Genomic DNA, 14,538 nt, shown 5'->3' with positions numbered 1-14,538 from the left:
AAATGACAATGAAAACACAATCATACACAATCTATGGGATGCAGCAAAAGCAGTTCTTAGAGGGAAGTTCATAGCGATACAGGCCTTCCTCAAAAAACAAGAAAAAACTCAAATAAACAACCTGACTTACCACCTAAAAGAATTAGAAAAAGAACAAACAAAACCTAAAGCCAGCGTAAGGAAGGAAATAATAAAGGTCATGGAGGAAATAAATACAATAGAGATTTTAAAAAACAATTGAAAAAAATCAATAAAACCAAGAGCTGGTTCTTTGAAAGGGTAAGCAAAATCGACAAGCCTCTGGCCAGGCTCACCAAGAAGAAAAGAGAGAGGACCCAAATAAACAAAATAAGAAATGAAAGAGGAAAAATAACAACCAATACTGCAGAAATACAAAGAACCGCAAGAGAATACTATGAACAATTATATGCCAACAAATTGGAAAACCTAGAAGAACAAGTTTCTGCAAACTGAAGTCCAGGACCAGATGCCTTTACTGGGGACTTTTACCAAACATGCAAAGAATTTATACTTATTCTTCTCAATCCCTTCCAAAAGACTGAAGAGGAGAAAACACTCCCAAAGCCATTCTATGAAGCTGTCATTGTCCTAATAACAAAACAAGACAAAGACAATACCAAAGGGACTTCCCTGGTGGCGCAGTGGTTAAGAATCTGCCTGCCAATGCAGGGGACACAGGATCGATCACTGGTCCAGGAAGATCCCACATGCCATGGAGAAACTAAGCCCGTGTGCCACAACTACTGAGCCTGTGCTCTAGAGCCCGCAAGCTGCAACTACTGAAGCCCACATGCCCTAGAACACATGTGACACAACTACTGAGCCCACGTGCCACAACTACTGAAGCCAGCATGATCTAAGGCCCGTGTACTGCAACTACTGAGCCCGCGTTTTGCAACTACTGAAGCCTGCACGCCTAGAGCCCGTGCTCTGCAACAAGACAAGCCACTGCAATGAGAAGCCCGCACACCGCAACAAAGAGTAGGCCCCGCTCATTGCAACTACAGAAAGCCCGTGTGCAGCAACCAAGACCCAATGCAGCCAAAAAATAAATTAAAAAAAAAAAAAAGACAATACCAAAAAAAGAAAACTACAGGCCAATATCCTTGATGAATATAGATACAAAAATTCTCAACAAAATATTAGTAAACTGAATCCAATGACACATAAAAAAGATCATAGGCCTTGATCAAGTGGATTCATCCCAGGGTCACAAGGATGGTTCAACATACACAAATCAATCAACATGATACACCATAACAAGAAAAGAAAAGAAAAGAAAAAAGAGAAGGGAAGGGAACGGAAGGAAAGGAGAAGAAAAGAAAAGAGAAGAAAAGAAAAGAACTACATGATCACCTCAATAGATGCAGAAAAAGCATTTAATAAAATGCTTTTGGATGCTTCAACATCCATTCATGATAAAAACTCTCACCAAAGTGGGTATAGAGGGAACATATCTCAACATAATAAAAGCTATTTATGACAAGCCCACAGCCAACATAATACTCAATGGTGAAAAGCTGAAAGCCTTCCTGCTAAAATCTGGAAGAAGACAAGGATGCCCATTCTCACCACTTCTATTCAACAGAGTATTGGAAGTCCTAGCCACAGCAATCAGACAAGAAAAAGAAATAAAAGGTATCCAAATTGGAAGAGAAGAGGTAAAACTGTCATATGCAGATGACATGATATATATAGAAAACCCTAAAGACTCTAAACAAAACTACTAGAACTGATAAATGAATTCAGCAAGGTAGCAGGATACAAGATTAACATACAGAAATCTGTTGCATTTCTTACATTAACAACGAAATATCAGAAAGGAAAAGTAAAAACACACTTTAAAAAAAAATAAATTTATTTATTTATTTATTTATAGCTGCATTGGGTCTTCGTCACTGCACATGGGCTTTCTCTAGTTGCAGCAAGCGGGGGCTACTCTTCGTTGTGGTGCGTGGGCTTCTCACTGTGGTGGCTTCTCTTGTTGCGGAGCATGGGCTCTAGGCGTGCGGGCTCAGTAGTTGTGGCTCGCGGGCTCTAGAGCACAGGCTCAGTAGTTGTACGCATGGACTTAGTAGCTCTGCGGCATGTGGGGTCTTCCTGGACCAGGGCTTGAACCCATGTCCCCTGCATTGGCAGGTGGATTCTTAACCACTGCGACACCAGGGAAGCCCACACATTCTCTTTTAAAATCTCATCAAAAAAAAATAAAATACTTAGGAATAAACCTGACCAAGGAGGTGAAAGACTTATATGCTGAGAACTATAACACACTGATAAAGGAAATTGAAGATGATTTAAAGAATTGAAAGATATACCATGCCCTTGGATTGGAAGAATTAATATCACTAAAATGGTCATATTACCCAAAGCAATCTACAGATTTAACGTGATCGCTATCAAATTACCCATAACATTTTTCACAGAACTAGAACAAATAATCCTAACATTTATGTGTGACCATAAAAGACCCAGAATTGCCAAAGCAATCCTGAGGAAAAAGAACAAAGCAGGAGGCATAACCCTCCCAGACTTCAGACAATGCTACAAAGCTACAGTAATCAAAACAGCATGGTACTGGCACAAAAAAGAGACATATGGATCAATGGAACAGAACAGAGAGTGTAGAAATAAACCCACACACCTAGAGTCAATTAATCTTAGAAAAGGAGACAAGAATATACAATGGAGAAAAGACAGTTTCTTCAGCAAGTGGTGTTGGGAAAGCTGGGCAGCTGCATGTAAATCAATGAAGTTAGAGCACATCCTCACACCATACACAAAAATAAACTCAAAATAGCTTGAAAACTTAAATATAAGACATGACACTGTAAAACTCTTAGAAGAGAACACAGGCAAAACATTCTCTGACATAAATTGTACCAATGTTTTCTTAGGTCAGTTTCCCAAGGCAACAGAAATAAAAGCAAAAATAAACAAATGGGACCTATGCAAACTTATAAGCTTTTGCATAGCAAAGGAAACCATAAATAAAATGAAAAGACAACCTATGGACTGTGAGAAAATATTTGCAAATGATTCGACCAACAGGGCTTAACTTCCAAAATATATAAACAGCTTCACATAACTGAATAACAAAAAAATGAACAACCCAATCAAAACTTGGGCAGAAGACCTAAACAGACATTTCTCCAAAGAAGACACACAGATGGCCAACAGGCACATGAAAAGATGCTCAACATCACTAATTATCAGAGAAATGCAAATCAAGACTACAATGAGGTATCACCTGATTCTGGTCAGAATGGCTATCATCAAAAAGTCTACCAATAATTAATGCTGGAGAGGATGTGGAGAAAAGGGAACCCTTCTACACTACTGGTGGGAATGTAAATTGGTGCAGCCACTATGGAAAACAGTATGGAGGTTCCTCAAGAAACTAAAAATAGAGTTGCCATATGACCCAGCAATCCCACTCCTGGGCATATATCCAGAGAAAACTCTAATTCGGAAAGATACATGCACCCCAATGTTCACAGTAGCACTATTTACAATAGCCAAGACATGGAAGCAACTTAAATGTCCATCAACAGATGAATGAATAAAGAAGATGTCGTATATATACACAATGGAATACTACTCAGCCATAAAAAAGAATGAAATAATGTCATTTGCAGCAATATGGATGGATCTAGAGATTATCACACTAAGTGAAGTAAGTCAGAAAGAGAAAGACAAATACCATATGATATCACATGTGGAATCTAAAATATGACATGAATGAACTTATTTACGAAACAGAAACAGACTCACAGACATAGAGAACAAATTTACGGTTACCAAAGGAGAAAGGGGGTGGGGGAGGGATAAATTAGGAGTTTGGGATTAGCAGATACAAACTACTATATATAAAACAGATAAACAACAAGGTCCTACTGTATACCACAGGGAACTATATTCAATATCCTGTGATAAACCATAATGGAAAAGAATGTGAAAAAGAATACATACATTTATATATAACTGAATCACTTTGCTGTACACCAGAATCTAACACAACATTGTAAATCAACTATATGTCGATAAAAAAATTATATATATGTATATATTCAAAGATTAGAATATTTTGTATATAACAGGTGAAGTATTGGTCTACTTTCTTTTTAAAAGTAGAAAACTTTACAGAAAGGAAGATTGCAAGGGTCTTTGTGGCATAACTGTAGAACTAATTGATCCAGAGAACAAGTTTCTAACTGATCAGTTTAGTAATTTATGAAAAATGGAGATATTAAAAGCATAAATTATCTTTTTCAAGAAGAAAAAGACATCTGGAAAGCTGGCTTAGCAACTGAGGCCCACTGAGATCCAATAAACCCAATGATTTTGATCATTTTTACAAATTATACCAGGGTTGTGAAGATGTGACTGACCGTGTCTATTATGTAATAGTCATAGTGATCAATGACTGGTAGATACGTCCTAAAGAGACCTACTATCCTCTCAACATTTTGCTTGTGGAGTTACAGCCTTCGTTTAAGTTTTCTATAGAGTTGAAAGAAGACAGCAAGATAGGGGATTTCAAAAACAGTTGGCAAATTAGATCACTGCCAAAGAAAAGGGCAGAAGGGCTCTACTAACATGGAACAGACTCGGCTTCTCTCTTCTTTCTAGATTATGCCCTGCTGAGGCAGATGTGCTCTCCCTCTCAGTCTAGTTACTTTTCCGCTCCTCTTATTTACCATTCCCTCCTCAAATTCTTCCTTTCTGCTTTATATGCTATTGAACTAAAACATTTTGCTCATCAGAAGTTTCTGCTAAAGGACTAAATCCAACTATTTCAACTGCCATAAAATAGCTTATTCTTAATTCTGAACCATCTGAACCAACTCAGATAACCCAAGTGACAGAAAGGTACCTGGAAGCAAATAATATGGTAAAACTGAGTATCTGCTCTATGTATAAATGCATTTTGAACAATACACAAATATATTTTAGTTTTTTTCCTAAGATATTAAATTAATTTGAACAAGACAATTACTTAAAATTGTTTCTTTTTAAAATATAGAAACATACCTACTTGGCCAGTTGCCACTATGTTGATAAATTTGGGGTGCTGATTTACAGTGAGGCACAGAATATCATCATTATGTTCCTGATAAAAACTCTGAGTCCCTAGAAAAAAAAGAATTTGAGAATTAAATCTGAAAACTTTAAGGTGAAATAGTCAACTGCACTTACACAGAGTAATAAACTGCTGTGTTTAACTTACTTGCTTATTATTTAACACACATGCATGCATATATTTTTTGGGGCCGTGCCGTGCGGCTTGCAGGATCTTAGCTCCCCCTCCAGGGATCGAACCTGTGCCCCCTGCAGTGGAAGCGCCAAGTCTTAACCACTGGACTGCCAGGAAAGTCCCAACACATATTTTTTGAGCACAACATATACACTTCATCCTAAGGATGGAAACATGACCAAGAAATCCTTAAAGTAACAGAACCCTGAAAGGCGTAAACCATGTAATACGAGATTGAAGACATCAAGTGCCACAAGAGAGTTAAAGGTCAAAATGCTATGGGAATTTGTAGCAGATTCTTCTTCTTACGAGCAGATGGCACTTCTGGACTGACATGACAGATTCTGTAAATGTGAACGTGAGTGGGGAAGGGTCTTCCAGGGAGAGGGATACTTGAAGCAAAAGTACAAAGGCAGGAAAGTACTGGGTATGCATACAGATGGCTTATTTGGCTGAAGTGTAGGGTAACAAAAAAGAAAAGTAAGAAACAGGTTGGGCAGGCAAATTGAAACTAGAATTACAGAGGATTTTGAAAACAAGCCTATTATTAAATTTCATATTTATTCTGTAGTCAGTGGGGAGGTACTGAAGAATCCTGATCAAAGAAGTAATGTGATTCCTCTAGCAGTAGTGACAGTGAAGAGACCTTAGCAGACTATGACTGTGCAGGAGGCAGTAAAGGTAGGCTTGTGCAAGTAAAACGGAGGGGTGGGAAATGAGGTCAGGACGGTAGACTGGGTCCAGATGATAGAGTACCATCAATACTAGGTCCTCCGAAAAGCGAAACAAAACCAAAGAAAACATTTTAGAAATGTCATTTAACATATCTAACATTACTTTAAAACAACTTCTCAGGGCTTCCCTGGTGGTGCAGTGGTTGAGAGTCTGCCTGCTAATGCAGGGGACACGGGTTCGAGCCCTGGTCTGGGAAGATCCCACATGCCGCGGAGCAACTAGGCCCGTGAGCCACAACTACTGAGCCTGCGCGTCTGGAGCCTGTGCTCCACAACAAGAGAGGACACGATAGTGAGAGGTCCGTGCACTGCGATAAAGAGTGGTCCCCGCTCGCCGAAACTAGAGAAAGCCCTTGCACAGAAACGAAGACCCAACACAGCCAAAAATAAATAAATAAATAAATAAATTTAAAAAAAACAACTTTAAAACAACAACAACAACAACAACAACAAACAACTTCTCGAAGTGAAATGGGCTTCATATTCCCAGGGCTGAGGGTTCAGTTAAAGGAACAAACAAGTAATTATATGTGCTGTTGGCTAAATTAGTAGATCAGCTAATAGGTCAAGACTTCTTAGACTGTAAACATAGCAGTGTATCCCCATAATGGTGAGAGGCCAAATAACCAGAACTGGAGCAGGTGCTTAGTCTTCTCTCTGCCATCTCTCTCTACATCCCATCATTAGAAAGGTGATTAATTAAAAATCAGGAAATTAAAAATAAAGAAAATTACAAGTATAAATATGAAAGTGTATTTATACTTTCATCCCTCTGTAATTTGTCTTTTGTTATCTTCTCTATTCTCTTTGAAGGATAAGTGAAGCCTCAAAGAGGATTTTCTTTCTAAGAGGTATTTTTTTTAAATGACCCAAATTATTAAATGGAAAATTGCCATTGATCTGTGTAATACTGATAAATCTTTTTCTTAGGGCAACTAAAACAGAAATATCATATTAATTATTAGTACTGACCAGGGGTCGGGGGATTATGACTCACATAACCCACTCTACCTAATTAGAATGAAGCTACCAGAGGAAAAAGCCAGAAATGTTTGGACTAGATAATCTATATCTTTACTTCTAACTTTTAGACTTTCATGAAGTTTACAACTATATGTAATAAAATAGAATTCAAAATTAATCCTGAGTATTACTAGTAGAATTATCACATCATTGGTCATCAAATGATGCTCAGAGAACTTTCTCTGCATTTCAACAATCCAATCAGTTAAACAGAAATCAGGAAATATTTTCTCATTTTCTTGAATCTAACAAGGTATCATCAGTCAAGGCACAGGCAAGCAGCTTTCTTAGTTAACCTCCTTGGCTTTCCGAGGGCTCAGTATGAACACTGCCGCTCCAGCCCGCTCCCTAGCAATCACACATCCAACGTGCTGCTTTCAGTCACTAACCATCAAAGACAACCATCCAAACCATCCACTTTCGCGTTTAGGTTATGGGGAAATAGAATAAAGTTACCAATGGTTTCGCTATAAAACGTGCTTTCAACATACAGTAATCCTTTACTTCTCATCGAGATCTTTGAGCGCTTTGCGTTATGAAATCCTTTTCTGCTGTGTTAAATGTCTTCAAGACTGTAAATTTGTTACTTAAAATATTACTAGAAAGTTCTACAGTATGACATATTTACATTCTAGATTCACATATTTTGGTTATTTATATTTTTAACAAAGAGTTTTAAGATGCTAAATTAAAAATTCTAAATTTTAAAAAGTGGGGAATGGAGAATCAGAGTTTCCTACCTGTAGCAATGTTGTGCAGAATTCCCACGGATGCAGTGTGATAAATTATATCATCACCATCATTTAAATAATGAACATTATTCCTACAGTCTCTGCCTCGATAGCCAAAAACAAGCTCCAACACAAGGTCCTATAACAATGATAAAACCATTATACAATTCCTCACGTCTAACTGTTGACCATTATTTTGTTATATACAGTACTGGTGTCTTCAGTCAAAATGGAGGATGCATTTTTGATGTTTTATAAATTTCAAACACAAAATTAACCTAGATACACCTCTCTATGTAACCCGTTTTGGGCAGCTGAAACACACATTCCATACTTTTCTACATAAAGTCATGAAAATGAAAGGAGAACCACAAGGTCATCTGATTCCAAGAATTTTAGTTCTTAAGATTTCATGTGTTAAACATTGAGATATTTCTTGCGTCCAAAAGAAGAATATTTCGATTTGTTTAAACTGTTAGTCAAAATATTTGATCTGCATACGTAACTCTGGATAACTTATGTCCAAGTGATGTACTTTCAAGGATCCAGACAGTATATCAGCTTTGTGCACTAAGCAGGTCGTCTCTGATAACCCACGCTAAAGTTCTAGCAGATAATTCTGCTACTCAAAGTGTGCATTTTCACTGACCCTGTGAGGCTGAGTCGGGTAGGAAGTACAACAATCACCCTCCCACAGCTTTACGCCTTGTTTTTGACCTCACTTAGCACAGTTTGCTTGTTGCTGCTGATACTGAGATTATGAAATGCCTTCCTTTTTTGCTCAATTATTGTGCAAAGTTTTCTTTGCTTGGAAGCAGAACCTTCATTAAACCCTACAGTGAATACATCACATGGAGTAAAAGTTCTTGATTTGGTGTAAGTATTAAACTTTTAACTTATAAATTCAAACTGCTAAGTATAAGACACTGCCAAAGTGCCTATGCTTCCATAAGCCACAGATCATTCCATACATTTACATTTAGGAGTTCTCTGAGATACAGTTCAATTCAGGGTATTATTCATAGAAAACTAAAAGAAAGATTAATAAAAAAAAGGAACAGAGGATATCAATCCAAGACTCAGATTTGACAGTTAAGCAATCAATTTTTACAACCAAACAAAAAAGAATATTCATCAGTACATTTATTTTCATAAAGAATAATGACAAGATTTAGATGTTTTCCAAAAAGGAAACAAACTAAACCCTGGATACATTTTAAGGTACCAATTAACACCGGGGAGTGGGATTTTCCTCACCTCTATGGGTCTCTTTTTCTTGCCGACATTGTTGGTCTGGAGTTTTGCTGGCTGTGGCGGGGCCCTGCTCACAGGAGGCCTGAAACAGAGAAGTGGGAAAGAGGAAAGGAACCCATCACTGGGTGCCTTCACTGAGCTTCTCTCACCTGCCCTCCAGAGGCAGATGTCTCTGACACACCTTCACAAAAATGAACCCAATCTGTGTTTCTCACTAGACTCCATGCTCTGTATCTTGATATCTTCTAAAGCAGAAAGGTGGAAAGAAAATACTAGAACTTCTATTCATTTTTCTTTTAATTTCTTTGGTGTATGTTTCATAAATGTAACTAATATAATAGCACAAGAACAGATTGATGACAAAAATATACAAATGTTAGTTTTACACACACAAAAACTTCTAGATGGGGTACATTATCAACAAAGCCTAGATTACTGCTCTAAAGTAGCTACCTCAGTATCTTGCACATGGCAGGTACTCAGTATATTCTTCTTGAATTTTGAAAATATTTCTATAAACTTCCCATACTGTTGGCAACGTTAAGTCATGTGTGAGTTCAAACCTGTACTCTTTACCTGCTCCTCTGTGCCCTTTATCCTCTCTTCTTCTTAAGTCCCTAGTATGGTTATGGCATCACCTTCAGTTAGTCAAGCAAGACATTTTACAGTTACAAAGCACTGTAAACCATACAACACTCTGTAAAAGGTTATTACTATTGTCTCCAACTCCTTCTCTTCCCTTATTCTCACTATTAACTACATATTTTTCAACTTTACGTACATAGTAGCTCTCAAATCTATCCCTCTCCTTCTCTGTTTCCATCACTAGTTCAGGATCTATTTATAATGAATGTGTCATTAGGTGTTTAGAGTTCCCATTCTGAATTATTTAAACGTGGAGACTCTTCCCTAAAAAAAAACCCCTTTGTTTAATTTTTTAAAAATCCACACATCATTTAGTTTAGTTTTAACTCAGAGAGCCGTTATTCAAATGTTTAGTAACCTAAATCCTGAATCTAAATCAATCATATATCAACTCCCTTTTTCAAATTTTAATATTAATTTTGTAACAACTAAATCAGAAAATGATGTAAATTAACTTTCCATTGGAAAAAATTCCAACATTTCTGAATAAATCCATAAAATTAAAGGCATAACAATATATTTGCATTTTCAAAATGATTTTCAAGTTATATATCTATAAAAAGTAAATGAAGTGTTATATCTTGAACATGTAATATAAAATAAATGTGTATTTTCATATATAATGTGAAGCAGTATGTAGAAGTATAGAAGCATGACTGGTGACATAAACGTTAAATGCACTTGCAACACTCTATAAAGAACTTCTCAAATCATCACAAAAATTTTTGGTTTCAAACCTTTTTCATATACTTTTTGGAATATCTGTAAGTAATAAATATAACTGAGTTTATAATATTTAACATTTAAAAATATTTCTGCTAAAATCATTTTAAAGAATGACAGCAGCTTTGGCTTTTCTTCCAAGTCAGTTTTGTTGAACTTTATTCAATGTTATTGTCTGACAGCTTTAATAAATGTATAATTTTTATCTATAAATCCTGTATAACGGTTAAGCATATTTTAATTTTTGTAAAGATAATTTATGTAAGATATATTATTGCTTGAAATTCTACAACTTGGAAAATTATACAAGTTGAATGAATATAAAGTTTTAGTAAAGCAGTTACTTATATAGTATGAATCCAATAATTAAGATGTAGTCATTTCAGGGATACTGATTTCAAAGGAGAAAAACATGGAAAACTGTGAATAGAGGTAAAGAACACCAAGTAACATAGATTATTAATGGTAAATATGAAAGATAACAAAGATACAAAATTGGGCCACATAGAGCATAGCAAAGAGAGAGGATTACCTGGAACCTCTTTCCAGCAGCAGATAAAAAAGGGAAAAGATTACAACACAGATTTGCATTTAAAATAGTAGTACAATATTTCCTGTAATAAAATATTTTTACAAGTTTAATGCAGATAAACTATATTGTATATAGTAAAGGGCTATTGTTTTTATTTATTGCTATATATAAGAAAAGGCTTAGGCTTAGGGCTACTCCATTCATGGCAGGGAAATCAGAAGAAAGAAGATGAAAAAGAAAAGAATTCAACATGTTCTATGTTGTAAACATTAAAGCTTGCCATTCTTATTTTTCCACAGTGCAATCTGAATTTCAAACAAAATATTTAAGCTTACTTAATGTTTATTAACTTAAACGGCTGGTAGCACTGGCGCTGCTATTAAGGACTGCCTAAGGAACCTAACTAAGCTCCCCCTCCTCTGACCCAAGTGGGATTCCCAGTCAGCCAGTCTAACCAAGCAGGCAGAGTGAGTCTCGGGACCATGCTGGATTTGGGACTTTTCTAGCAAAGGAAGTAACTTAAAAGAAAAAAAATTCCCCTTAACAACATAATGCCTGAACAGAACTGGAAGGGATCACAGAAGTTAATCTTACCCATCCTCCCAGTGAAACCAGGAATCGTCTTTACATGTCTAGAACATCCCTTCATAGCACTGATGACAAGTGGTCATTTACTAAACTCTGCATGAACACTGCTCGTCACAAGGAGGTCACTCCTACAGAAAAGTCATTCATACCTAAGACAGCAATTATATCTCCACTTTGTTTTCCTTTTTTGAAACTAGCGATTCCCAAAGCAATGAATTATTCTTTGTGTAAAGTGGCCTCCCAACATTCCTTTACCCTCTGTTTCCTTCTAGATCACTGTAAACTGTCAATGTCCCTTTAAAATGCAGAGATCAGTCCTGAATAAGCTACTCCAGATCTGATGTTAGGTCCGAATGTTTTTTCTTTGAAAATAGTATAAGATTATGAGGGCTTTTTTAGAAGTCACATCACAGTCTGGACTCATATCTTTGCACACATCACCTCCTGCTTAAAACAGATAACGAATTCCTGCTATCTGCCAAATTAATTAAGGAGTGCCTAATATTTGATGTTCTGCACAATCTGATCTCAAATCTACTTTTTCATCCTATCTGCCAGCATTTTCCTACTGGTACCTTTTTTACTTCTAAAACAGACTAGGCTTTTTCATACTGTCCTGTTTCAGAAACTGTCTGAAGACATTTTTATCTCACTAAAGGTAGCTACAAAAGCACTCCAAAGAGTCCCTTCTTGCACATATCATTTTATTAAACATACAAATATCATTACTGCCCTATGCGAATGTTTTGAAATTAATGAATACATTAAACAAGCATTAAATGAGGCTAACAGGTTTGTTATCAACTGGAAAAGTTTTCACTGATAAATATGTGTGACTGTTTTTATGAGTCTTTGAAATTTAAGGAAAAACCAAAACTATTAGAGTATAGGAGTTTATGAAAAGTCATTTGTAAAAACACTGATTATAATGAAGACCCTCATAACAACACCCACATATTGTACCTATAAATGCAACTCTTCTGTAGGATTTGTCCTATTTCACTTTCTGGTTCTTTCTCAACAAATGTAGTTCAATGTTTTATAGGGGGGGGGAAAAAAAAAAAACCTTAAAATACCACAAAGACCAAAATAGAAGAATAAATTTTTGAGTAAAGTATTTTCTTTACTAAAATACTTACCTTACTACTCCCTGCCTTCAAAAGTAGCAAGAGGAAAAAAGTAAGGAGATATACATGAAAACTGATGATGAATAAAATGTAGCAGTTTACTAAACAGAATAAAGATAATATGTCAACAGAATTCTAATGAAATACAAAAAGGCCTAAATTTTATGTCACATTGTTTTGAATATTTTTATTCAAAAATACTGGAAATTTGATTGACAAGTTACTTAAAATACATAAGATTAGTTATAAAAATATTTATAGAAAAAGAAAAACATAAAATTATTAATGTCATTTAGGAAAAAGACTCCACGAAAGTGTCAACTAAATAAAGTTGTCAAACTGTCATCAGAAATATTTTCCTTGGGCTTCCCTGGTGGCGCAGTGGATAAGAATCTGCCTGCCGATGCAGGGGACACAGGTTCGATCCCTGGTCCGGGAAGATCCCACATGCCACAGAGCAACTAAGCCCGTGTGCCACAACTACTGAGCCTGCGCTCTAGAGCTCACGTGCCACAACTACTGAAGCCCTTGCGCCACAACTACTGAAGCCCAAGCGCCTACAGCCTGTGCTCCACAACAAGAGAAGCCACTGCAATGAGAAGCCCACGCACCGCAACGAAGAGTAGTCCCCGCTCGCTGCAACTAGAAAAGCCTGCGCGCATCAACGAAGACCCAACACAGCCAAAAATAAATTAAAAAAAAAAAAGAAGAAATATTTTCCTTTTAAGTGGATAAGACATTTGACAAGCACTTGTTTTAAATGTTTAAAAAGTGCTTTGTTTTGTATATATGACAGTATACTTTATTTAAAACATGAAAACAATTATGTATACAGACCATTTTATCTCCTCACAAAAATTCAAAGCTGATGAAAGAAATATCTCTTCATTTTTATCTCCTTTGATTCCTGCATTTTATGAAAATGAAGGCTCCTAACTATGAATCACAATAATGACTTCTTCTGCATTGGCATTTTCAGAAGAATTTAGTAGAGCTGAATTGTAAAATAATTTGAGAACAAAATGCAAAATAAATAAAAAATAATTTTGAGAACGTTAGCTATAAAAAATGCAAGCTGACAGCAAAGATTACAATTATGACAGTGTCAACCATTCTTTGTGAGCAGTAAAATGTTTCCATCTATCAGAACTCGGGTCTCTTCAGCAATGAAGGAGGAAATTTAAGTGTTTTACCATGAGAGATGGCCTACAGATTAAAATTAGGTCACATTTTCTGACATACCAAATTTATCTGATAAGTGATAATATTTTCTTTAAAAAATCAATATAATAAATGAAAAAGATTAATGGGAATGTCTAGAGTTCCTTCTTCCTTATATTACATTTTTCATTACCTGTGAGGTATAATTTCTTTTAGGTAATATTAAGTACTCTACTGCAAATATTCTAATTATGAACATCTATATTTGCATAATGATATGTACTCTTCTGATTAATAAATATATAGGTAGTGTTCATTACTTTGTGGATATTTAATTTCAGTACCAAAAAGAAAAATTGTTAGAGAGTTCCCTGGTGGTCCAGTGGTTAGGACTTGCCGCTTTCACTGCCGTGGCCCTGGGTTCAATCCCAAGCCATGCGGCACGGCCTGGGATGAAATGAAATGAAATTCAAAAAAAAGGAAGTGTGTCAGTATTAACCAGGTATCTCCTTAGGTTACCTTGTATTTTATTCCAAGGAAGGGGCGGGTGAAGACTTACTACTTAAATTCTTATATACATTATTTCATTTCATGAAATGCTCCATAAATTGGGGATTATAATGCTTATTTTACCTTTGTGGAAACTGAGGCTTAGAGAGAATGGTTTTTCAAGGTCACACAACTGGCAAATGATAAAAATGAATATTTTAACCCATTTATCTGATTCCAAAAACCATGCCGG

The 14,538-nt window shown here is 36.0% G+C and overlaps 1 protein-coding gene across 13 annotated transcripts in view; it reads right to left on the bottom strand.

Annotated features, from left to right (window-relative positions):
- Positions 1-14,538, bottom strand: part of EML5 (EMAP like 5) — a 166,668-nt gene that overhangs the window by 30,153 nt on the left and 121,977 nt on the right. For 8 of the 13 annotated variants that reach the window (XR_014260948.1, XR_014260949.1, XR_014260950.1 and 5 more), the window contains exons 28-30: positions 9,024-9,102; positions 7,776-7,905; positions 5,056-5,154 (exon numbers count right to left, since the gene is read on the bottom strand). Coding sequence is in view for 10 of the 13 variants with exons in the window: in XM_082451173.1 (XP_082307299.1) it covers positions 5,056-5,154; positions 7,776-7,905; positions 9,024-9,102 (308 nt within the window). In the remaining 3 variants the exon portion in view is untranslated. Of the gene's footprint in view, positions 1-5,055; positions 5,155-7,775; positions 7,906-9,023; positions 9,142-14,538 lie in introns of all 13 variants that reach the window. The other 5 variants (XM_082451170.1, XM_082451171.1, XM_082451168.1 and 2 more) reach the window with 3 other exon arrangements.

The sequence above is a fragment of the Balaenoptera physalus genome, assembly GCF_965194825.1.
Source record: "Balaenoptera physalus genome assembly, chromosome: 2".
NCBI lineage: Eukaryota > Metazoa > Chordata > Mammalia > Artiodactyla > Balaenopteridae > Balaenoptera > Balaenoptera physalus.
This window is presented reverse-complemented; position numbering and strand designations above follow the sequence as displayed.